The sequence below is a fragment of the Rhinichthys klamathensis genome, unplaced genomic scaffold (assembly GCF_029890125.1).
Source record: "Rhinichthys klamathensis goyatoka isolate OS25496 unplaced genomic scaffold, OSU_Roscu_1.1 h1tg000235l_1, whole genome shotgun sequence".
In the NCBI taxonomy this organism is placed as follows: domain Eukaryota; kingdom Metazoa; phylum Chordata; class Actinopteri; order Cypriniformes; family Leuciscidae; genus Rhinichthys; species Rhinichthys klamathensis.
The window spans coordinates 716,465-743,368 of NW_026606758.1; the positions used below are offsets into that span (position 1 = coordinate 716,465).

The 26,904-nt window shown below is 36.8% G+C and overlaps 1 protein-coding gene and 3 non-coding genes across 6 annotated transcripts in view; 2 read left to right on the plus strand and 2 right to left on the minus strand.

Moving 5' to 3' along the window:
• The window catches only part of atrnl1a (attractin-like 1a), a 261,486-nt gene that overhangs the window by 52,520 nt on the left and 182,062 nt on the right, over nucleotides 1-26,904 (plus strand). For all 3 annotated transcript variants that reach the window (XM_056265511.1, XM_056265510.1, XM_056265509.1), the window contains 7 exons: nucleotides 373-501; nucleotides 614-822; nucleotides 2,738-2,912; nucleotides 3,381-3,468; nucleotides 5,755-6,010; nucleotides 9,874-10,057; nucleotides 14,052-14,206. In XM_056265511.1, coding sequence (XP_056121486.1) covers nucleotides 373-501; nucleotides 614-822; nucleotides 2,738-2,912; nucleotides 3,381-3,468; nucleotides 5,755-6,010; nucleotides 9,874-10,057; nucleotides 14,052-14,206 — 1,196 coding nt within the window. The remainder of the gene's footprint in view (nucleotides 1-372; nucleotides 502-613; nucleotides 823-2,737; nucleotides 2,913-3,380; nucleotides 3,469-5,754; nucleotides 6,011-9,873; nucleotides 10,058-14,051; nucleotides 14,207-26,904) is intronic.
• Nucleotides 4,135-4,205, minus strand: trnag-gcc (transfer RNA glycine (anticodon GCC)). Its single transcript has one exon. It is a non-coding gene; the product is annotated as a tRNA-Gly (tRNA).
• Nucleotides 4,456-4,526, plus strand: trnag-gcc (transfer RNA glycine (anticodon GCC)). The gene has a single exon. It is a non-coding gene; the product is annotated as a tRNA-Gly (tRNA).
• Nucleotides 7,932-8,002, minus strand: trnag-gcc (transfer RNA glycine (anticodon GCC)). The gene has a single exon. It is a non-coding gene; the product is annotated as a tRNA-Gly (tRNA).

Consider the following 26,904-nt stretch of genomic DNA (forward strand, 5'->3'; position numbering starts at 1 on the left):
GCACGTTAAAAAATAAATATGACCTCACGTTATGTCAATCATGCTTGCACACTGCCTCCGAAACTTTCGTCCGTCATAAAAAAAATCAGATCGGGTTCGATTTTCTGCGTTTTTCGCATCCGTAGCAAGCAGTTTGAATGGTGTTTTGATAATTCAGAGCCACCGAATCACGAATATGAAAAAACGCATACTAAAATTTCGGACTCAGTGTGCAAGGGCCTTTACTTGAAGAACATTGAACTGTCAAGAGCATGGAGATTTATTTAGATGCTGTTTGCTTTGCAACAGCTGTCCTTGTGCTGAGTGGAACATGTGTGAACAAAGGAAGGACGTAATTTATCTGATTTGTGTGTCATACTCTTGCATGTCCAGTGGCCTGGTTGTCCCAGAAACAAAAGGAAATGAAACTATTCCAGAGGTGGTGACCACATCTGGATACGCATTGTTGCACTTTTTCAGTGATGCTGCCTACAATCTTACAGGATTCAACATCTTATATTCGTGAGTATTGTTATACAGTGACAATGCTTTCATAAGTATTTTTTTAATATATATATATTTTGTTTGTTTGTTTATTGTACTGATCACTCTCTCTCCCTGCTGTGTTTTTCAGGATAAACTCCTGTCCTAATAACTGTTCAGGTCATGGAAGGTGTACTACAGGCAACTTCATCTCTAGCAGTGTTTACTGCGAGTGTGAGCGATACTGGAAAGGTGAGGCGTGTGATATTCCCTACTGTTGGGATGACTGTGGCAGTCCTGACCGTGGATACTGCGACCTCACCGGAGAAAAGCTCTGCGTCTGCAATGACAGCTGGCAAGGTGAGGTGCCAATACTTCTTCAGATGTCTATATGATACTACTGTATAGAATATCTCCACATTGTTTGCAAAATGTTGCACGGATTTTTGATATTGTACAAGTTCCTTTACTTTTAATTTTTTTGGGGCCAGTAAGATTTTTGGTTTTGAAAAATTAATAGAAAACTTATTAAAAACTAAAAGTTATTTTAGAGTGTAAAATTATTTCACAGTATTACTGTATTTTAACGTAACAAATAAACGTAGCCTTGGTCTGTACAACTTAAAAACAAAACAAAGAAAACTTTAAAAATATTACTGTTCCCAAACTTTTGAACAGTAGTGTACATTCGTGCATTTTTCTTCAATATGTTGATTACAGAGTTCCAGAACATGACCGCATATACAAGGAATATTTCTTAAATAACCTAAACAAATATACTAAAAAAATCACAACGAGTTTCATGTCAATAGTGCCACCTGCTGGTTATCAATGATAATTTGGTTAAGTTTATGATGCACGTTCAACATGAGGTGTTTTAATACATGAGGTGTTTAAAACTAATTTTAATACAAGTCATCATGCATACAGTATATGGCAACAGCATTTTATCTTAAAATCTCAATAACATTCCTCCAAAAAGATGTTGGTTTCTTTAAAAAGCAAAACTTTATGTAAAGTAACCAAATGAAATTGAAACTGTACACTTATAAAATCTATTTTTCCCCCTATATATCCCTATATATTATATATTTTCTTTTCCCCTATATTATTGACTTCTTTAACCAGGTATGCTGGGTCATGTCAATTCATTTCCTTCTCTGTGGGCCGTGATATTTCACGTATTGATATTGTGCAAAGCTTCTAGGTTGCACGTCACACGTAGGCTCACTATTGGCCGACGCTGGTCATGTGTGTGATGCGTGACGTACAACCTAGAAGCTTTGCGCAATATCACTACGTGAAATATCACGGCCGTACAGAGAAGGAAATTATTAGTTGAATAAAGTCGTTATTTTTGTTTGTTTTTTTGCGCACAAAAATTATTCTCGTCGCTTGATAATCTTAATATTGAGCCACTGTAGTCACTTGGACTATTTTAAACGATGTCTTTCATAACTTTTGGGCCGGTCAGTTTCGATTCCTTTAAGAAGCCTATGGAGGAGTGATCCAGCTCTCAGATTTCATCAAAAATATCTTAATTTGTGTTCCGAAGATGAACGAAAGTCTTACGGGGTTAGAACAACATGAGGGTGAGCAATTACTGACAGAATTTTCATTTTTGGGTGAACTAACCCTTTAAATAATAGACTGGAATTTTAAAGGAACTGACTTTTTTTGTATTTCTGTTATTGAGATTCCAAGATGATGTGATGTTTTTTTTTTGTTTTGTTTTTATTGTGGAGATAACCGGAAAAGAGTTTGGAAAAGACAGCTTGGCGTGAACTTGCAACCTCATTATTCTAGAATTTAGATAAATGTTTACAACCACTAGGTGGCAGTGTTGGATCATTTTTGGATCTGTCCTTCAACAGTCTGGTTGCTAATTCTTATTCATGCAAATTCAATTTAATTCATAGCTTTGCAATGGCAAATTTTGACCTCAATGTTTATTTTGTGTTTACTTCTACTTTTATAAACCATTTATTCAGCTATTTATTTCCACAAGCAATCTTAATTAGTTTTTTGTGGGTATGATTTATAGCATTTGAAATTCAAAGCAAGACAGAGCATGTTTGATTGAGATGTTTGACTTCTTAACCATGTTATAAAAAATACATCTCAAGTTGTCGACAGTTCTGGTAAGTATCCCTCAGTGTTTGTTTAGAATCTTAACAATGATTCTTATGACTCGCACAGGTCCTGTGAACAAACACCTCTGTGTTGTTTAATTTGCTCGTCTTGTTTCTTATCTGACCCTTCTTTCCCATATCAGGTCCAGATTGTTCTTTAAAATTTCCTTCGACTGAACCGCACTGGTTTCTGCCTAACGTGAAGCCTGATGGACAGTCACTAGGCCGGGCTTCTCATAAAGCAGTGGTTCTTGGGAAGCTGATGTGGGTGATTGGAGGGTTCACCTTTAACTACAGCTCCTTTCAGATGGTTATAAAGTAAGTTTTGCTGTCTGGTGACATCATGAGCCAATATTCCGACTTTTGATGAAGTCCACACTGGTTCCTTTTAGTGATGCACCAATCATGATTTAAAGCAAATTTATTTGTTTTGATTATTTGCTTTATAACTGGCAAACTTGGCTTAAAATGATCTGTAGCCATTTTAAATTGGAGGCAACCACTGCATTTTAATCATGAGCCAAACAAAGAGATGCTACGCATGTTGTTTTTGATTTTGAATAAGATTGGGTACCGCTGTACACTTCTAAACACTGCTATACTACACTGCTAAAACTAAAAATATTTCACAATATTACTGTTTTTACCATATACCTTGGTGACAATAAGAAACTTTTTTCAAAGTCAGTAGTGTATACATTACTTTCCCCACTTTTATTAGCTAGCAATGAGCGCACCACACTTTCTCTTTCTTCCTTTCCTTACAGTTCTCTGTCTGTTTTTCAGCTATAATCTAGAGAGCAGCACATGGGATGTGGTGCCAATCAACGGTGGCCCTCTGCAGCGCTATGGACACTCTCTGGCTCTTCACAAGGTAAACACGATGCTAGTCTCTAGTCTATACTTTGTATAACAATGCCTCAGTGAGTGATTTAACTGCTTGCCATTGATATGCAGAATCATTGATTTACAATTGAAAAGATGTAACCTCTGTCATTGTTGTCCATAATGTTACAAGCTCAAATAGTGTTTAGCTACTTGTTGCACTTGAGGTGCATGTTTTTATGGGGATATTTTAGTATTTTTAGTGTTTATTATTCAGAAAATGAATCTAATAATTACCAAGTATTGCGTTAATCATTACATTAAAAAGCTGGACAGTTTATGGCTAAATGCTATCTAAAGGAGGGTGTTAAACATCAAGCTTCAGGGTGTTTTCAGATCGAAGTTGAGCAATTAATAAGAGTGATAGAGCCATCTATCTTAACCTAGCATTATATTGTTTATGATAAACAGTACTTTTGTGTGTGTGTTAACCTTGGGGATTTTGTCAAATGCTTTAACTGAGTTAATGCATATGACAAAAAAACTATTTAACAGTGTTCAATTGTGTTCCTTTTACTTCCTTCATTCAGCTTGAAAAGGAAGCAGGCGGTCATAAAAATGACAACAGTTGTAAATTAAGCCACGTATTCATTTTAATGTTATGATAAAGATTTAAGTTTTCTTATGTCAGGACTGACTAAAGAAAAAGGACTGTTGCATTGGCCGGGAATCGAACCCGGGCCTCCCGCGTGGCAGGCGAGAATTCTACCACTGAACCACCAATGCTCACATGACAGTGATTTGGGAGGTCTGGTGCTCATGTGGGACTGCACAAACACGCCACACTCTGTTATGCTACACATTTCTTTTATTACCCTTCCATTTGTTTTTCCTGCCCTCTTTTCTGTCTTATTTAAAATTCTACAGTTTCTCAACTCTCAGTAATGACCAACTTGCTTTCATTGCATTGGTTAAAGAAGCCACGTGTGCATTAGCCTCACATGAGGCCTGGAGCACATCTCATGATTCCATGTGAGCATTGGTGGTTCAGTGGTAGAATTCTCGCCTGCCACGCGGGAGGCCCGGGTTCGATTCCCGGCCAATGCAGCATTCCTTTTCTTTTGTCAGTCCACACAAAACAAAACCGTATGACTTTTAGGATGAAGGAACAATAAAAAACGGTAAAAAAACAACCTGTTTTGTCTATTGTGAAAATGTATGCTGAAAACATATTTATATGAATCACATTCTTTCCGATGAATTTTCCACTGTAGCTCACACTTATCATCACGCATATAAACTTTCTCTGTGCACATTATGTTTTAAATTAACTGCCTTCATTGTGGAGAAAGGTCCCAGGCAAATAGACAAATTCAAATCATTGTCCTGTCCAAATACACATGACTGTATTTCACTAAGCTGTTGTCTGGCAGATGTCTTTATTTGTCATAAACTGCTGAATGCACTTCGATGATAGGAATGCGGTAGCAGGCCAGTCAATGTGCATTTACAGAGGATTAGAAGTGAGCGCGTGCGTGTGCATGACTGTGAGAGTTCAGTCAGCATAATGAGATGGCCTTTCGCTTAATGTTTCGTGAATCATAAAGTGGCTTTCTGCACTTTTATCTGAATATCAACTAAATATGAAACACATGATGCATTTATACATATCACACACACGCATATTAGGATAAGATTTTAAGCACAGTTTGCATTTATTTGATCAAAAGTACTGTAATATTACAATTTATTATATTACAAATTAAAAGAACTGTTTTCTATTATGTTTTAAATATTTAAAATGTATTTAAATCTATTTTAAAATGTGTTTTATTTCTGTGATGGCAAAGCTGAATTTTCAGCATCATTACTTCAGTCTCCAGTGTCACATGATCCTTCAGAAATCATTCTAATATGCTGATTTGGTGCTCAAGAAACATTTTTAATTATTATCTATATTGAAAACGGTTGTGCTGCTGAACATATTTGTGTAAACTGTCTTACTGACCCCAAACTTTGACTGCAAATCAAAGTTATAATTGAATTAGTCTGTTTTCATAATCACAATAGTAAATAGCAATAGTAAAGGGTTAGGGTTAGGGTCATGTTTTTGTTCGTTAAAGAGATGCAGCAGTGTCACTAGGCTTGAGTCTTTTCTCCATGGAGTCCTTTTTTAGATGCAGTGTATTGATTGGCTGTTTACACAAGAGAATATGTGCTCCTGTGATGCTGGGGAATTGGTGTCCAACTTTTGCTCAGCCTGAGGTGATGTGATGCTTCAAATGCTTGCACAGGATCTCATAATGTCTTCATTTCTCTTCACTGCTCTTTGCAGGATGATATCTACATGTTTGGTGGGAAGCTGGAGGCAGGCTCCGGGAACATAACAGATGAACTGTGGCTGTTTGATACACGTAGCCGTTCCTGGTCCCTCAGGACGCTCAATCCTGTGCTGCAGTCCCAACACTTCGCCGTGGAGGGACATACTGCTCATATAGTGGACAGCAGAAATGGAGAGCCTATCATGGTGGTGCTTTTTGGCTATTCACCAATTTATAGCTACCTCAGCCACGTCCAGGAGTACAACATTCGTGAGTGCCAATATATAACTGTTATTGAGAAAATATTTCTTACATGACTTGATTGCACCATCAGTTCAAGTGAGAAAGATTTTATTTACAAGTTGAATGCACATGAACGTCACCACAAAGTTGTAATAATGTGTGAGAAACTTTGGATTTTCTTTAAGCCCAGAGTTTCCGAGGTGAATGAAAACATAAAACAAAAACACACCTGAGGCGCATTTTTTTTCTTGTAATTACAACTTCCCAACTCAAAAATATGAACTTCCCAGGAGGACTTGAATGCACCATGAGTGTGTAGTTTCATGACAGTCTTAAAGGGTTAGTTCACCCCAAAATGAAAATTCTGTCATTAATTACTCATGTCCCTCATTACCTCATGTCGTTCCAAACGAGTATGACTTTCGTTCATCTTCGGAATGCAAGTTAAGATATTTTTTACTAAATCTGAGAGCTGTCTCTCCATTGAGAGCTCTCAGTTATGCAACTGACACTTTAAAGTTTCATAAAGTTCACAAAGAGATTCCTAATCCATATAAATTGAGCGGTTTAGTCTACATTTTTTTTTAAGAGACACGATCGCTTTAAATGATGAACTGATTGAATTTAGGCTTTTATTCACATAAACATTGATCAGCGAAAATAAACAGAAGCTTAACCGAACCTGCTTGATGCACGAGAACAAACGTCTTGCGGAAGCTCAAATGTGCTGCGTAACACTCGAGAATGAACCTCACTGGTTTGGTTCTCGCATGTCAATCGAGGAGGCGTTTGAGCTTCCGTTTACCACTACTAATGTGTGTGTTGATGAATGTTTATATGTGAATAAAAGACTAAATTCAATCTGTTCATCATATAAAGCGATTGAGTCTCTACAGAACATTTTGGACTAAATCGCTTAATTAATATGGATTAGTTTTACTATCTCTTTATGAACTTTCTGAAGTGTCAGTTGTATAGCTTGTATAGTTGTATAGAGGGACAGAAAGCTCTCAAATTTCATCACAAAGATCTTCATTTGTGTTTCCGAAGAGGAACAAAAGTCTTACGGGTTTGGAATGACATGAGGGTGGGTAATTAATGAAATAATTTAAATTTTTGAGTGAACTAAACCTTTAAGATGTGGTTGTGTTGATGTCAATTTGACAAATGCAGACAGTTCCTCTGGCTTCCAGCAGATGGCAGTGTAATATAACATGTCATTAGCACAGTGATGCAGTGATGGTGAGTTGACACGGCCAGACTCATTAAAGTGAAGGCTCTTATTTCAGTGGTATTTTCTAGTCGACTCGCTCCACTCTCTGTCACAAACACACACCCACTCAAACACACACTCATGCTTTAGGTCATTAAGAAGTGGTGGTACCTGAAGTTCACTGTCTGGGATTGAACAATGATTAATGTGTCTGAGCTCTGTTGAGACTCCACTTAAATCTTTCTTTCTTATGCTCTCGCTTTCCCCCACTTGCTTTTTCTCAGTTTTTACTCCCTAAATAAATACATAAGCTTATTAGAGCTGTTGAAAATTAATGTGCACCCCTACTGCACATCTGTGAACTTGATGACATAAAGAATTTGGCAAAATTATTAGAGTGATGCAATATTTGAAGAGAAGCTTCCTTAAACTTGAGATAGAAATATGCAGTGATGTAACAAGCCAGGATATCAACGAAAGGCAGAGAACACTTAACCATGGTATCTTCTCTGTCTCTGTAACACTGTCATGTGTAATTGATTACAGATGTTCTACCAGAGAGCACTAACCACGGTCTTGAAGTCAGACTAGCATATAAAATGTCAGCATGTTAGATAGCCATGCAACCTCTTTTTTTAATGTTTTAGTGTATTTAATTAATATACTTTATATTTGTTTCCCATTTTCTATTAAAGTTAAATGTCACGTGTTTGCATTGCAAAAGAAAAACATTGTTGCATTGGCCGGGAATCGAACCCGGGCCTCCCGCGTGGCAGGCGAGAATTCTACCACTGAACCACCAATGCTCACATGACTCATTATTTTGCTGACACGTGGTCTTTCGTTGCGAGCATATTAGCATAATTTTTCGCGTTTCTATTTTGCTCCCCACATAGTTTCGTGTTCTCTCATCACCATGCTAACAAACTTACTTTGTTCAGTGGTTTTAATTGTCTTCTATGTAAGATCTTTGTAAGACCATCACAGGTTTCCAGGTCATTTCTCAGATCATTGAATCTCGTGTGTCTTATGTGTAACGTTAACGTAACGTGACACGACGAATACAGCGAAGCCTAACCACCAATAATTGTAATAAGCTCTGCCATTTGTTACTTTCGATAAGAAACAAAGTGTCATCTTTCAAAGTCGGTCAATTTTATCCCGAAATTCAAATAATAATAAAAATTGCTGTTTTGACGCTCTTTGATGTGACGCCAGTTCACAGATTAACGTTACTGTTTAGGCGCCTCAGTTCAAGCGGTAGCTCGGAGCATGATTCAGAGCCATAGTGGCGTGAGTGAACGCGATCATCTCTACCTATTCACTACTAGTTACAGAATAAACATGAATGAACATATGAAGGTATGTTGAAAGATACAGAACAACTTATTGAAATGTATCTCGTGTAATCGATCAATCAGTTTCATTGGTGGTGGTTGAGGAGATTCCCCCTTCCATGTAAAGAGCTTTGAGTACCCAGAAAACCTAAATGTAACGAATTATTATTTTTTTCATTATTATTTTTATCCGCGCAAAAACTTTAATGAAACATCTTGTAAACAATGTCACGTTGCATATTACCCCAGTTATATCACGTTGCTTGTTCGCCAGATAAATTCAATAGCATACACTCCAGTAGGGGAGTATTAGTGATGTCTTGATTATGTAATGTATGTTTCAATAAATCTGTCATGGATATGACAGCCACTGTGTAAATTAAAATTTCAACAACAAATTGGAGTAAAAACATAATTTTATAATTAGATTTAGAAGTTAATGCGAAAACTGTCTGATATGTGACGTTTACATACAATTTGTTATTTGAGTGTTGATATCTAAAATAAATAGCAACTGAATTTAGACTAATATGGGCTCTGTTGTTAACCTTTAATATTATACTAATGTGCAAGTAAGGGCTCCATATAGTTTACATCATAACCAGAGATAATTTTATCCTTAAGAAACTTTTTAATTATAATTTAATTAATTTAAAGACAGAGACACCATTTGTTCAGTAAAGCACTGTTTAATAAAAAAAAGCTATTTTATGTTTAGTTTTCTCCCCCCTGCGGAACCGAACCGTCACTTTAAAACCGAGGTACATACTGTACCGGACAGTCAGTTGTGTCCCGTTACACCCCTAACTACAACTTTACATTTTTAAAGGGTTTACACTGATTTTATGTTAATAACTAGATCATTTAAAGAAAGATTGGGGTTTTTGTTCTGCCGGATCTTTTCTTGTTCCTTTTTCTTAAGTTTTTATTTTATATTTTTATTTCTTTACTTTCTCATGCTACCCTGCATTATATCATTTGTATAATGCAACTGGGTAATTCTAGATACACTACCTTTCAAAGGGTTGGGGTCAGTAATTATTTTATTCAGCAAGGACAATTGAAATTACATTGATCAAAAGTGACAGTAAAGACATTTATAGTATTATAAAATATTTCAATTACAAATAAATGCTTTTATTTTGAAAAATTTCTCTATCAAGGAATCCTGACTCTTTTTTTTTTTCAGTTTCCACATATGAAGCAGCTCAAAGGTTTTCAGCATTGTTAATAATAAGAAATCTTTCCTGAGCATCAATTCAGCATATTAGAATGATTTCTGAATTATAATGTGACATGCACTTATGAGTTTCTGAGAGTAAAGTCTAACTCTATGTCAGGCACTAACTCCTGGTTGGTGGCAGAGACGAATGGAGCGCCGGTGCAGGGAGGATATGGTCACAGCAGCGTTTATGACAGCTCCTCACATTCCATATATGTCCATGGAGGATACAAAGCCCTCCCTGCCAACAAATATGGCCTAGTGGATCATTTATACCGCTATCAGGTCCACACGCACACCTGGTGAGTATCCACACTGTGTACATGTTATACTCTTTAACTATGAAAGTGTGTGTGCCTGCCTGTGTATATCATTGTGTGACTGTGACTAACCATTTCAGCCTCTGCCCTCTCAAAAAAAAAAAAAAAAAAAAAAAAAAAGGATACTTTTCATCCACACACAAATCAGACCCTTAGCACACATGTGAGCAGGATTCACATCTTCCCTAAGCCAGTGAGTGTGCTGACCAAGACTTCCTGACATGAATGAATTATGTTACAAATAAGCTGTTAGTGACACTATAAATGATGCCAGGTTGCTGTTGCCAGGGTGAGTTTTTAGGAGGTTTAGTCCAAGAGGAACGAATCCAAAATGCCAGACTTTTCACAGGCTTTTTTACAAATATTTTTGTAATAACCCTGTGAGAAAAATAAAAATAATTAAGGGGTAGAAAAAATATATTTATGTTGTTCCAAACATGTATGACGTTTTTTTTTCTTCTTCTGCGGAACACAAAATAAGATATTTAGAAGAATGTTGGAAACAAAAAAAAACAAAAAAGTGTTGAAAAGTGATGTTTGGAAAAAAAAAAAGAATACATACCGGTATGTTCTTTTATGTTCCATAGAAGAAAGAAAGTCATACAGGTTTGGAATGACATAGTGAGTAAATAATGACAGAATTCTGTCATTGGTTTTTTGGTTTTAACTGGTCTGCCAGCATGGTCAGGCTGGTCTATTGGCTGGTTTTAGAGGGGAGGGGATTTTAAAACTGAAGAACAACTTTGACTATCTGAGACAGGCAAACTAGCTAAACACTAGTATGTCCATTTATAACAGCCTAAGACTAGACCATACTGAGAGACCAGTTTATTCCAACTAAGATCAGCTAATTGCCATTTAAACCAGGTATGATCCAGCTAAGCATCAGCTTAGTCTGGTTTAAAAGTTTTATTCATCAAGGAAGCGTGTAATTTGTGCACCACTAGTGGCACCAAATGGAATTACTGGTCTTTTTTTTTTTTTACAATGACAAGTTTTAGACATTTCCCAATCTTCCGTTGCTAAGACAAACAGGTAGTCCCACTCGAAACTGATGCTATTGGTGTTTGACCAACAATGTTGTCACATCTGATCCTGTCTGGTCGCTCAAACAGATGGATTGTGTCTGCTTTTGGTGCTACTAGTTGTATCGAAATTACTATTTACTAAAAACCTAACTTGGAAAGGTTATGACATTTGTTTTTATTATGAACATTGCATTGGCCTACAATTGAACTCAGAGGTACCACCAATGCTTTTATGAATGCTAGGGAACGCTTCTTGGAGCGTAGACAAAGTAGCGGTAGAAGTTAATTTGAGGTTTCATTCTCGCATTTGTTCCTTTTCACGCTCAAAGACGGTTCACTTAAAAGTTGTTGGCTGCACAAAGAAAGCTTTTGTATCCATTTCTCTTAGAACGTCACCATCTTCTGTGCTTGCAGATGGAAGACATTAAAAAACTAGACACATGCCCAGTTTTTTTTCTTTGCCTTTATATTTACTGTGTCTTTGCTTGGCCTAACGGTGAAACCTGTCTCTAAAAGCTCTCTTACCCTTAAATGCGAGGATCTCTCTCTCATGCACATTACTGCGCGTTCCTCACTCTCTGGCTTTTGATTGGCAAAGCAAGTGAAAGGAGCTGCACAATGCATCAAACAACGCTTCGCTTACAGGGCTTGGGGTGTTTGACGGAGTGTAGAGAGGAGTGCTGAGTGGATACAGAGTGACAAAGAGTGCGTATCCTCACAGACACAATCACAATGAGGTCGAAACAGAGATAACAGATTGAATGGAAAGCAAAAGGGAGAAGTGGTGAAAGAATCTAGGAACCCATTTTGCCTTTTTGAAGTTAGAAATTTAGGGAAGAATTTAAAAAGAGAAAGGGAGAGAAAAGTCAGTTGTGAAGGGAAGGTGAAAATTAGTTGGTAGTGAACTCGGTACGGCTCACTTGTGGCGCTTTTCCACTGCATGGTACGGCTCGCTTCGGCTCGCTTTAAATGGTACCACCTCTGTCGAGGTTCCAAGCGTACCGTACCGATACTAAAATGTGACGTGAACACACTGCAGATCACTGATTGGTCAGACAGAATCGTCACTGCCAGCGTCATTGTATTTGCGAGACGTCAAACCCGCTAGATTTAAATAGCCAGTAACAGCCACCGCTGTTCTTCACAAAGAACCGGCAAAAGTAATGATTATGAATATGTAAAATATAGCAAGGAGATATTTTAATTGTTTATTAATAAACAAGTGTTTTCTTTGTCGGCTAAGATGAAGTTGACGATGCTGACTCGCGATCTTCAGTAGCCTAGTGAACGCGCCAGAGAGAAATGCACATTTCATAAGGATTACATAAGCAGAGAGCAGTCTGTAGTCTGTTTTCTTTCGTTTTGAATTGTTCTGTTTAAAAGTAGACATGTGAGGCAAGTAGGCTACCTTATATGCTGAGTTTCGGTTCATCCAGTTCACGCACCGGCGCCTCCGTTTCCTACATCGTCTGCTATATTTAGCCTACTTCTTATTTATTAAATCCAGGCAATTGGTTGATGAAACATTGATTAAAATTAAGATACAATTAATACAAAACGAAATTCAGGTTAAAGAAAGGTTTTGTGCTTTCTGTTTCTCTGTGAAAGTTTTAAAGCATCTTTTAGTGCCGCTTTCAGAGCGCTCACGTCCGTAACGGAGAACACGTCCGTAACATTGTTTTTTCCTCATAAATGCGAACACGAAAAATAAAATAAAATAAAATGAATATTTTATGTACTGTGGAGACTGAGAGCCAACCCTTCTTCATCCGGTGGGTAGTATTACTTTGGTTTGCGCAGTGTAATTCATATAATCACTAAAAAATATTTTGCCTTCAAGTTTTTTTATTTTTATTAAGCAATCAGAAATCTGAGGGCACTGCTATAATCCCACCCACTTTGAAGCGGTACTAACTGCAGTGGAAAAGCAAACCAAGCTAAAGCGAACCGAGCCGTGCCGTGCTCAGCCGAGTCGTACCACGCAGTGGAAAAGCGAAGCGAGCCGAGCCGAACCGTACTGAGCCGTACCGAGCCGTACCAGCAGTGGAAAAGCGCCACTAGAGGACCAAAAACATTTAGCATTACCAGTGTAGTCTGATTCCTCCTGAACAAATGATTCTTTTCAGTGAATCAAAAACAGTTACTGAAATATTCTGAATCTCTAAGGCCCTGTTTACACCTGGTATTAAGATTAAGAAAACGCATTCGTTCGAACATCTGCAAAAGACCGCCTACTGACCTAACGCGCAACATCATGGGAAGTGTGCTAGCCAGTCATGATTTACATTTTTTTTGGCTGTAGACCTAAGTTTGGTTTGGAGACGAAAAACGTACCGAGCACAATATTCTCTCACCGCTCCTGATTTCTAACACGCGCTCACCAGCACTTTCGGCGTGGTCTTGCGGCTATCAAGAGCAGAAACTAAAGATGCTGCTACGTGTTTTGCCTTCGTCTCTGGTCGCGTTCATATATAAATTGCGTGAGCTCATTTCATCCATTAGATTAAAAGATGTGAAAAATCCATCCATTTACCCCCCCATAGACCCTCCCCTCAAATAAATCAGGACAGAAGTGGACAAAAGAGATGGATTAAAAAAAACACCGGTGTAAACGAGGATGTGTCTCCCTCATTAACTTGTGATCTGATCGACCAAAACACATCTTAATACCAGGTTACGCAATACGCAAGTTATTATTACATCATTTTTTTACAAGTTTTGTGAGTTTGTGATTGTGTGTGCACAAGTGCCGCTTATGCATACACGTGTGTGTTTCTGTGTGTGGGTAGATGTCTCTGTGGTGCCATATTACTGATGGCGTCCGTCTGTGTATCTGACCTAGCCTGTGGAGAGTGACCTTCAGACCAACTGTTCCATCCCATAAGCTAAACACTCATGCACACGCTGCATTACAATAACCAATGAGATGTGTGTTTGCCTCTCCCCAGGTTTATTCTGAAGGAAAGCGGCCTGGCAAGATACCTCCACTCCGCTGTGCTGATCAGTGGAGTCCTTCTGGTGTTCGGGGGAAACACTCATAATGACACCTCGCTCAGTAACGGGGCCAAATGCTTCTCCTCCGACTTCCTCTCCTATGACATAGGTATGGACTACCTGTGACCTTCCTTATCTGATTTTACTAGTACTTCCTAAAAGTTGAAGTGTGGAAATGCAAAAATAATGATTCCTGTCAAATTCCCAGTTGAGATCTTCGGAAAAATTATAATAGTGCCTATGTTTGGACATTTTTGCACTTCACATTTTATAATGCTTTATAATATACGCTGCCAGCGCACTTTGGATTCATTAACCATATACATTATGATTTATGACTCTTGAGTATGCATGGATCCAGTGACATATTGTGAGATACAGAATGCACGCACACTCAGCGGTACAGTTACTGTAAATTGTTTCATTCAAGCTGCTGCAGTGTGATATTACTGACAGTTCATTACAGAAAGCTGATAAGCCAGTGGAGATCTACTGGAATGCACAGTTGAGTCATAATGGAATTTCCCAGAATATTGCCGACATATGCAAGCAAGACGCATACAGGATGCAATGACTGCATGTGTGGTGTCTGTAATCAAATCTTTGGTGGTACCCTTATGGAAGACCTCCCAGTGCAGAACCTTTAAATAGTCTACATACCACCTCGTCAGTGCTCTCACTTTTCCCTTTTTGTAAAGTAAGTGTCTGTGGCTCTGTTCCAAAACCAAGGGAACTCTATGTAGGCAGCATTTTAAGGCATCATATGCTCAAGATTTGAGACCTGTTCAAATGGTATAACTTAGCTGCCATCTAAGGTTCCTTTGTTAGTCAAATTCTGAAGTCGACCCCAGAATGCACTGTGTTGATCAGGAAAAAAATGATAAGATGGTATACAAAGTTAACAAAATGTCAGTTATGTCCCAAATGCAACACTTTAAAAAAAAAACTAAAACTAAATGGCAACCTAGGTTCATTGGAAAAACTTGCCTCTACTTATATTTTTGCAAAACTCCAAAAACATACCTATACATACGATTCACTGCAGTTTTCAGCTGAAATTAAACACTAGTGGCAATAAAACCCCAACAACTTTTAGTCCTTTTTTACACAAATGATAATTACAGGGACAGATTATCAATGAATGCTTATTTTCGTACAGATCCTTGAACAATACTATGTTATGACCTCAAAAAACTTTTTGCTATAGTTCATGATTTGTATGATGTTTGCATCACATCACATTTGCAGCTCCATATGAATGGCTATTCTGATGTAGTAAACTTGCTTGGAAGCACAATACAGCATTGCACTTGCAATATGGAGCGCTCGGGTACGAGTCCCGTGAAACTTGAATTGCTAAAGAGCTCAAAGACTTGTAGAAGCAAACTGAAATTGCATGGTTTTGTCTCATGTTTACTTTTGTTACAATATCGGTTAGGCTTAGGGTCAGGTTAGAATAGGTGGTACATTAATTTCAAACATGATAGAGCATTGACCTTTTAGCTCCACTCACCAGACATGTAATTTTTGATCATTTTCGAAAACATTGCCAGACTCACATTCCTCTGTCTCAAATAAAACTGAACATGCTTAGCACCACTCACTGGACATTGTACCAAAGCTTTAGAAGCATCGTAAAATGATTCATTCATTATATTTTTATCAACACTTGAAGGTAGATGTTTCATAAAAAAAATAACATTTCAAACAAAAAGTCGAGAAAAGTAGCATTTTTGTCAAAGACTTTGTCCAGATTGGGTTCAGAACAATGATCAAAACATAGATGGAGTAGGTGGAGTTCATCAACATCCCATAGCTTGCAAAGTCGTGTACCTGATCAACTCAATGGCGGGAAAGTGTAGTGTCATAAATGATGAAAAATCTCGTCAGTGGCGGGGAATGAGTTAAATTAGACTCTTAACCCCCTCACACAAGCACTTGTCAACACAGATGTATATTGTTGGTGCCATCTCCAGTGATGTTGTTTTTGTTCTGTCTCTTCAGTGTTACCACATTGTTGAGCAACTAACTAGCACAAAAAAATTCAAGGCACATGTGCGAGCTGAGCGTGTAGAGTGTGCATGGTTTGAAAAATCGGGCTGTGCACGTACTATGCTGACACATAAAAACCGAAGTATACTTTGAGCTTTAGAAGGCAGCTGCCAATGTAGGCTGCAAACATGACAGCAAGGTGGCTCGTTGGGTTTTGGAACGGAGCACGCGAGTGTGTGTTGCTCCAGTCATGCAAATCATTTGTAAATCTGTAAGCATACACGCAGCTGAGGGGCTGCTAACGTAGGTTTACAGATATCCTCAGTATGACCTTTCTCAAGGCAAGACCTCTGTGATGGATTGCTTCTGAAACCTTTGACCTCTGTGGTATAATGTCTGGCCATAGGCATCTGTCTGAGGGTATGTGGTGGAGTGGTACACATTCATTTCTTTATTCACCGAGTAGAGCTTTGTCACAGAGCTTTTAAAATAACGTACGGAATGTTTTTTGCTTGTAGGCTTTGCAAGTTCATGAAACTTTCTTCTGCAGAGTCAGGCACTGTAAACTTTGACAAAACTTTAAATAATCATTTATTATGGGCTGATATGGAGAACAAAGAGTGTGCGTTGTGTTTTACATTGCTCTTACCTTGAAATATTAAACACCAATTGACACACACAACTTATTTCAGCCATTCCTTGCAAGTCAACAATGAATTTTATGACTGTTGTTTGATATTCTCTATGGCTTATCCCAGTGCGCGGTGCACACGCTATAGGTTTACTACGGCCTTTGGCAACTTGTGTGTTTTTTTTTTAAATGGGAGACTTTTACGAGGAATATCAGTGAATGATTTAAAGTGTTCCTTTCAGTGCTGACAGTAATATTTAGCCATCATTAAATCCTCATAAAAAGCAGTCGAATGCCAGCGGGCCAGATGGTGTCTGTTATATTATGAATCTTTTACAGTACCTTAGACAAGGAGGTTGTGGAGCCAAGGGAGAGTGAAAGAAAGGATGAGAGATTGTGCTCATTCTTAGCGAATTCCTCCCACAGTGTTTACTACAGTAGAGTGGCAACTTTCACTTCCACCTATGTTTGTACAGTGTTTTGCAGCTCAAGTAAAGGCAAGGGCTCGTGGACTCTAGATTGTGCTGGTTCTGTTCTGGTGTCAGGGAGTGGTCATTTTTGGCTTAGGTCTGGGTTGGCTCTGTGTGCCCAAGCCACTTTGTCTGATTGCACAAGTTTGCTTGGACAGCCTTGACTGGCTTTACATGTACTGGCTGCAGTCTGTCCAAATATACATCACTACCACTAAAGCACTGGCCTAAAATCTGCTCCACTCGCTTAATTCATTAAAGTAGCAAATTAGGCCATTTTCTAATCACCAGCAGGCTTCCTGGAAATGTTCCTGTACAATTGCTTGTAACTGTTGGTCTTCTGTTCTTCCTGCTGTGGATACAGAGGGCAACCTTTCCGACCTGCTGCAGTGTGTATGAAACAAAATGAAGTAATGAACAGACTCTTTTCCTGACTTTATACTGCATAAAATGCTGTTTGTACTTGTATGACTGTTTATTGGACTAATTATGTTTGCATTGAGTGCAGTGATTATGCTCATTTAGAATTGCACTGCTTTGCAAACCAGCTTTTCACTGCATCTGGCACTTTAAAGCCTGGTGCAACACTGTAAAATATATTAAGTTGACTGACTTTTACTGGCATAGAAAACCTGTAGAAACCGATTGCTGCAGTTAAGTAGTTAATCACTTTTGAGTTGATAAAGCTTACTACAACTTTGTACAGGTATTTAATTTGTAAAAGCTCAATTTAATTAAGATTTATATTAAGTATTAAGTCTTGCAATTTGTTTGTTCAAAATCTAATTTCTCATAACAGTATAAAACATATTGACATCATATTGTTTGGGCAACACTAGGCCATTTATTTGTTTCATAAAATGTTTTTGTTCCATAAACTATATATAAATAAATAAAACTAAGTTTTATTACTTTTAAAGTGTGTTGTCAAAACCAATTTTTTTTTTTTTTTAAACTTAAAAAAAAAAATCTGTAATAAAAGAATGGATATAATGTCAACCCAGGGAAACAAATTCAGTATTCTGTCCCGAAGGCTGTAAATAATCTGTTTTGTAATCTTCAATTTTAAGATTTGGCTGGTTACACCATAAATGTATCACTGTGATCTAGTGAAATGCAGAAATGGAATGTATAGGCCCCTTTCCACTAAAAGTGAAATGAATAAACCATAGGCTGAAGACAATGCAAATTCATACCAGTACAGTAGGGGGCGCAGCAATAAAAAAAGAAAAGAAAACCCAAATGGTTGAATTTGATCATCGAAGGTCAGCAGCAAAGACAGTGGCTAATAAAGTGAGATTAAATATATAAATTATATTTGTGTTATTTAACATTTAATTATTGCAGGTTTGCGTAATATTCTGGGTTTGCATTTCATTGTTTTTATCAGGGCTTAAAAACAGAAGAAAAAATCAATCGGTTCTCTCCGAACAGAACCAGTATTTTAACATTTCTGGTCACGCGTCCCTTCTGTAACAAAACAGTTTGATTAGAAAAAATACCGGTTACTAATAATGGTATTTTTTTTTTTTTTGTCTATACTTTATACTGAAGCTTGAATAGAACTTTATACTAAATAGCTTTATACTAGAGCTTGTGACTAAACCTTGTTACTCCATTCGGTCATCAAACTGTCGGCAAAAGCGCACACAGTAGCTTTACCTGCCTCAGTCATGAATGAAGTGCTGCACAGTGCACACATTTTGGAGACTGTCTCTGCTTGTTTGCAGTGCAAGGGTAAATAAAGAACTGGTTCTTTGAATAAGTTCATTATTAAAAAAATATGATGTTTGTAAAGGCAAAAGTTTTACGTATTTGAGGAGCCGAGAAGAATGTCAGTCTGGTATTTGCCTTCTAATCATAGCCAACGCAGCCTGTGCATAGCACTTCATCTTTTATAACACAAGATTTTGGCCAAATGTATTAAACGACAGTAAAAACGGAGCGCCCGCATTTCTTTCTTTCTTTCTTTCTTTCTTTCTTTCTTTCTTTCTTTCTTTCTTTCTTTCTTTCTTTCTTTCTTTCTTTCTTTCTTTCTTTCTTTCTTTCTTTCTTTCTTTCTTTCTTTCTTTCTTTCTTTCTTTCTTTCTTTCTTTCTTTCTTTCTTTCTTTCTTTCTTTCTTTCTTTCTTTCTTTCTTTCTTTCTTTCTTTCTTTCTTTCTTTCTGAGTCAACTTTTAAAGGGGAGAGAAGAGGCATTATTAGCTCTTTTTATGCAATATTTCTTGCAATGAGGGACTGAATTGAAGATGACACAGAAAACGGTTTTCATTTGCGTATCCTCTTGCCATGTCTTTCCCAACTCTCGTACCTCTAATTAGATTCAGGGAAAATAAACCCTAATTAAAATTGTAGCACTCTGGCTGAGAGGCGTTGTGAATCAGTGTTTTTCTCTTCTGCACAGACCTTTTGTTTTAATACAACCAACAGACTAGGTAGCAGATTGCCTCAGCACAAAAACATATTTTATTAAGCTTGCAATTAAAATGGGTTTGGTTTCCTTTATACTGCATCTACTGTTCTCTACCTCTGCTCTATCTGCTCTTGTCATCCAGTGTTTCTTCGCTCTGTTTCTTTGTCTCCTGTACATTAGCTATGGGAGTTGAGCCAATATCCTGTGAGGAAATGAAATCTAGGCAGAGCCAACGATAACTATCAGGAGCAGTTTTACCATTTGAGAGAATATGAGTGTCACCTGTAGAGGTCTGGACCAGGTTGATTGAAATCAGGCATTGAATTACTCCAGCCAGAAATCTGTGTGGTGGCCTAAAATGTTGGCCTTTGGATAAAAGCATCTGCAAATGCATACAGGTAAATGTATTTCAAAGCGATTTATATAGCATTAAAGGTATTTTTTCTTTGACAGACTTTTTGCAATTCTGTGCGATTCAGAGGCCACTTACAAAAAGCTTTAAAACTGATAAACAGGATAATAAAGGTTTTTAAAGCCATTTCTCCCCTCATCTAAGCTACATCAGTTGTAGCTTGATGGGAATAGAGTGGTACTTCTTTTCAATTCACTCCAATAGTGATTCACAGCCTTTATAAATGCAATGTTCCCATCATTCTACAACTGATTAAACTACATACACTGTAAAAAATTTTTTCGTAAAATAACGGTAAAAAGTCTGGCAGCAAAGTTGCCAACCACTTACCGTCAAATTACAGTAAAAAAACTTAAATTATTTTACAGAAAAATGTTGTTTTTTGAAAACGGATATTTACCGTAAATATTTTCTGTATTTTTACAGTCAAACTGCTGTAGAAAAAAAATAAAATCTCATAAAAAAATGTCTGTTGAATGTTAAACGAATGTATAAATCTGTATAAAAACTTACAAATATTGCAGAAATACCTTAAAATTACATAATTAAAACAAAGACTTCTGTTTTAATACAGTATTATTTGGTATATTTTTAGGATAATCCAATCCATCTACAAGAACTCCTTGTCAAAGTAAAGACTTTTCTATGTAAAACACACAGAAAATGTTGTATAATTACCTTCAGATACCCTAATTTAAAGCCTAATACCAGTATATTGATCGATTTAAACTTTTATTTTATGTCATTATTCAATCTATTTACAGTAAATTCCTGTTAAATATTGGTTTTATCCTGTACAAAAAAACAAGATCTTGTGATATTAAGTTTCAGAAACATATTTTTAACAGTTATTGCTTTATTAAAACATTATTTGACAGTAATTACAGACACATCTCCAATAAATTTACAAGCTTTTACCATTAATGTATGCAGGTTTACTTTATATAAAGATTATTTGACAGTAATAACAAGCAACTCTCCAATATTTCTACATATTTGTACCATTTAAATACAGTGTGCTACTTTATATAAAGATTATTTGACAGTAATAACAAGCAACTCTCCAATATTTCTACATGTTTACCATTTAAATAAGGGGGTTTACTTTATATAAACATTATTTGACAATAATTACAGGCAACTCTCCAATATTTCTACATATTTGTACCTTTAATGTATGGGGCTTTACCTTCTATATACTTTTAACATCAATGTATGAGGTATACTTTGTATAAACATTGCTTTATACTAATTAAAATCAACTTTCCAATATATCAACATGACATTTACTCAATGTATGGGTTAACTTTATATACACATTAATAGACAGTAATTACAAGCATTTCTCCAATATATGTAAAAATACACATGTTTATTTTATGTAAACAATATTTGATAGCAATTACAAGCAACTGGCCAATATATGTACATACTTTTTCCATTACGGCATGGGGTTTACTTTAAAATGCACATAGGCTAAAATGCACATAAAATACGGTCAAGTCCTTCAGTCAAAAAGTTCTTTGTTCTTAGTTCAGAAGCTAAGTTCTTTCCAGTAACAAACAAAGTTAATATATAATCAGTATTAATATACAGATGTGAATGTGCATGCTAAAAAAGTTCATTTGGCAGATTGATATTCACCCACGTCCTTTCAAAATTCCAACGATGGCTATGATCCTCTGTAGTGGCTCTCACCAGGCATTGTCCTGAAAAATAGATAAGATGTATCATGCTTGTAAAAATCGCCAGAGCAGAGCCATTAGGTTGCCCCCTAACAATAATTGCAGTTTGGAGCTTGAATGAAAATTGAACTGTATGCGTTGCGACGTTCGTCTGTTATAGGACAACTTAGTTGGAATAAACGAGCAGACACTGATTAGCTACTTGCTCTACGTTTATTTAAAATTAACAGCAAGACGACTAGAAGTGAATGTGCTTTACATTAAATGAATCACACACAGTTAACAAATCCTTAAGAAAAAAAAAAACTTTGTGTGATTTATTTAAAACAAAACACGTTCATTGCACAGTAAACAAACCCTTAAAGGAGAACTCCGGCGCAAAATGAACCTTTGGTCTAATAACACATTGGTACCTAGTCAACCGTTCTCTGAGATTTGTTTTCCTGATAATCGATGTAAAGAGTTTTATCTCTAAAAACTGTTTAGCGTATAACGCTAGTAATGGGGGCATTTAATAAGTAAAAAGAAATCGCTAGTTAATACCACTAACAAGGCTCAAAATAGCCCCACACTAACACAGTAACATAATGAGGGTCCCTACATGCAAACCGAAGCATTGAGAACTTTGTAAGTGTACAGACCGTTTAATAAGAAGATAAAGATAAAGACAGTCCTTTTCGAGTATACAGACAGGAGCCATCTTTGGAAAACAGTCTCGACTAATCAAACCACGAACGCCATTCATTCAGTTCAGAAGTTCACTGAACTTCATACAGTTCAGCTCACTTAGCACGTCGTTCGTGGTTTGACTAGTCGAGACTGTTTTCCAAAGATGGCTCCTGTCTGTATACACGAAGTGGACTGTCTTCATAAAATATCTTCTTATTAAATGGTCTGTACACTTACAAAGTTCTCAATGCTTCGTTTTGCATGTAGGGACCCTCATTATGTTACTGTGTTAGTGTGGGGCTATTTTGAGCCTTGTTAGTGGTATTAACTAGCGATTTCTTTTTACTTATTAAATGCCCCCATTACTAGTGTTATACGCTAAACAGTTTTTAGAGATAAAACTCTTTACATTCGATTATCATGAAAACAAATCTCAGAGAACGGTTGACTAGGTACCAATGTTTTATTAGACCAAAGGTTCATTTTGCGCCGGAGTTCTCCTTTAACAAAAAAAAACTTTGCAATGAAGTCGTTCATCCTCGGATGCGGCGCCGTGCGCACTGTTACAAAAAACCCTGTGCACACAGCCAAGCGAAATGGGGTCTTGCGCACCCAACGCGTCATTTTTTTAAGGTGCGCGCGGACCATAGACAGTAAAAGAAACGGACGCGTCGAGTATAAACAAGGCTTTACTCCGTGTCAGCGCGCGCTCTGATCGGTAAAGGTGCACAGACCTCTCCCGAATCATCTCCAGCACTCAGCCTCCGAAGCACCACTAACTCTACACCTCTGTTTCCCTCGTAAGCTGATAATAGTATTTAAACATTCTCTATGATAAAAAATGTTTGTAAAAAATATTTGAATAACGGTTTTGGCGGTTATAGAGTTCTAATGACGGTGTTCAACTGTAACTGTTCTCACGGTTATATAATAACCTTCACACCCCTACTGTTACGTGTTTGCAAGAGGCAACAGTAACTTGTAAGATGTAACGTTAAGTTAACAGCTAACGTTATTAAATTAATGTTAGTCAACCAAAGGTATTTAACGTTAATGTTATGATGGCTGATGCATGTTTCACATTCAGGGCTAACGTTAATAACGGTTTAACTTTATTAGGACCAGCATAATGTTACATTTGCTAGACAGACTTTTATAAGGTTAATACATAATGTAACAAACGGCGAGTTTTAACGTTAGCCCTGCTGACTCGACAATGTTAACTTGCATATTAAAATTGTAAAATGTATAAAAGCTGCCGCACTTAACAAGCACATTTGACATTGTGAGGAAACATAAATATATATATATATATATTATGTATATGAAATTTATTTCAATTGTAAAAATGTTATCTTTGAGTAATGTCATCTTTGAGACTGTTAGTTGTTACATGATTAAAAATGTAAACATACACATAAAGCATGGCAATCAGTCAGAAATGTGTATCATAGAAAGGGAAGCACACACAAAAAATGCCAGTTGGTACACCAAAATCAAATAACCCTAACCCCATCAAATAATTTTACCTGCATCTGAGGGTCTTTCCCTTAATGTTTCCAGTGATTAAAGAAAGGACTGATGAAGGTGACACGAATCTCCCCTTTCAGTGCGCCACTTCAGCAGAAGAAAGACAAAAGGACAGAAAGTTACTCAGACTTTCCATCAGTAACAGTATGAAAATCACACTTAATACTATCCCAGTGTAGGTTTTCGAACAGTGGGTAAAATTGACTTACTGTAACGTTAGTTGGTGAATGGGTCTTTCTGTTGGGTGTTCTCCCCCGATAAACATCTTATTCCAATGCTTGATCTAAAAAATAAAGTACACAAATATCTTTTCAATATGTTATCAGTGTTTGAAGAGGTTATGTAAACATACTTCTAACGAATAAATGACGGTTTTATCACTTTACTCATTCCCACGCTTTTTTACCTCTCATGTTAACTTACCAACAACAAAACACAGCAATGTTAGATGGTACTAACACATTGAAATACGTGCTAATATCGCTACGTTAATAGTGAAGCAGTACAAAAACACACACAGAGATAACTTATTCATCTTATGAGGTTGCAGTAAGCCTATGACAGTTAAATTACCCGTGTCCCTAAACGTTAGACTGTTAAGGACTGAAAAATGTTTTCTTACCTGATATCGCCAACAGACCACGTACGACCCCTTCCTCTGTTCATATTCCAGCTTTTGTTCTTCATTGACATAGCAACTAAAATTCGCTCAGAATTTAAGAATTCAACAGGCAGATATAAAATAATCCAGGTCTGACCGAGTAATCAACAACGCAAACAGCAGCTACTCACACCAACCGAGAGTAACGGACGTATTTTCAAACTTAAAATAGGCGCGCAGAGCCGCGCACATTCTCATTGGACAGTTTCCTGGAAGACAGACAGATTAACCAATCATGCTCAAAGTAAAACGGAGAAACAACCAATAACAATAGCAATAGTTTGCGCGAGTTGCAGTCTGTATTACTATTTAATTAATTGGTCAAATGACATGACAGTGTATGAATATGTAATAATGCAATGTAAACTGTTAGGCAAGCAGACAAAATTGGCAAGCATACAAAATTGTAAATTCACACAAAATCACATAAAGCAAAAGGTTTCTGCTGCACCGCTCTGTTGAGGGTGAAACTATTATTGTTAATGATAATACTTATATTTTAACATATACATTGAAGAACTGTTATGAAAATCAGAAAAATCATTAAATGCTAATGAATTATCATAATAATATGTTAAAAGGCAGATATTTATGTATGTTGTTGAAAACATTACGTTGTTTCAACGTACATATCTTGTAAAAAATTAAACGTTGATTTAGAAGTGTTTTTGTTAACCTTTTTCAACCATTTAGCATTAAACGTTGTTTCAACGACTGGCATTATTTCAATCATATTTCAACGTTGAAGGTCGGTCATGTGCCGGCTGGGTATATTAATCTACCTTTAGTGAAAGCTGAATGCCGATATCGTGGAAATGTTCCATACTTTATCCAGGCTCTCTACTGCTTCGCGCGCAGTTATGACGTATCCCCCTCCCAAAGTCAAACAATATCATTGGTCGAGATTGCCTCTGGCGTATGATTCGTCCAATGATTGTACAACATTCAATTATTTGAATCTGCGCGCACTTTCTTGATATCTAAAGCACAGAGACTAGAAAAACAATTAGGATGTTTGTTTACACGTTGTGTAATGTTTCAACCATTTTAATGTCTTCAATTCCTTCACCCCCAGTTTACCAAAGCTCAAGTTTATGCTACAAGAGCCTTGGTTGAACTCGAGCCCCAGAATAAATTCCTTGTCTTTCACACATTGCTCACCTATTGTAAATTAAAAATATATAGCACCCCATTGTAAAGCTTTATTCATAGTGTGGCGGTTTGTTCCCATCAACCGAGAAAATTGTGGAGTGGCCTAATGATTTCACTGCAGTGAGGGCCTTGAATTTTGTTGAATATAGATTGACTTTGTGTCTTAATGCTTCAACGTTTTTAAAGTTGATTTACAGCCTTTACTTTTAAATTGAATCACATATTTTCTTCTCAAATAAGCATATGAGATACGTGTCAATATAGTATATGGTCAGAAAATCACTGTCAGGGCAGCATTTCAAACAGACAATGTCACCCTTAAAAGCCAAGCCAAAAGAGGACATATCAGCACACAAGATTCAAGAGTCCTTTCACACCAACAGGCAGACAGGCATTAGGAGGTTAGTGTCCAGCATTCTTGAGCCTGGTTGTCTTGCGGAAAAACTGTCCCAAAGCATGATGATCCGAGACTTGAGGGTGCAGCAGACAGCAGCAGCTACAGTGCACGGGGTGGGGTCTGAAAATGTTGCCACTCAATTTTTTCTCTGCCACTTATGAAATTGTTACAGAACACTTCAGAATTGTAAACACTGAGTCAGTGGTACCTGACAGTAGAAACACTGGATATAGGATGCATAAACAATCACTGACTATTCTTGATTTAATTTTATATTAATTAAACTTAAGCTCAATTATTTCATGTACAATAACTGTATATTTAGTTACACTGTGCAACAATATCTCCTACTGTATTCATCCATCTTTCGAGGCAATATTTTTAGATCTGTTTCTGTAACACAGTAATTATTATGTTCAATTTTTATTTACAGCATATGCATGAAAGGTATAGCCTACATAGCTGTTTTTTTATTTTTATTTTATGTATATATTTTTTATCTATCACTCTTGTATCTGCACTTGTTGAATCTTAAGCTGATGTGGCCAGCAAAGTTTATCCTTGCTTCTGAAAAATATCTGCATTGGTGGCAGGGGACTTGGAAGTTTTACATTTACCCTGTATTTGATAGGTGTGAGGTGCTAACCTAACCCTAACCCTATACATTAATGGTAAAGTAATGTAGATATATTGGATAGTTGCTTTTATTTACTATAAAACAATGTTTATATAAAGTGAACTCCTTGAATTAAAAGTATGTAGATATATTGGATAGTTGCGTTTAATTACTATAAAA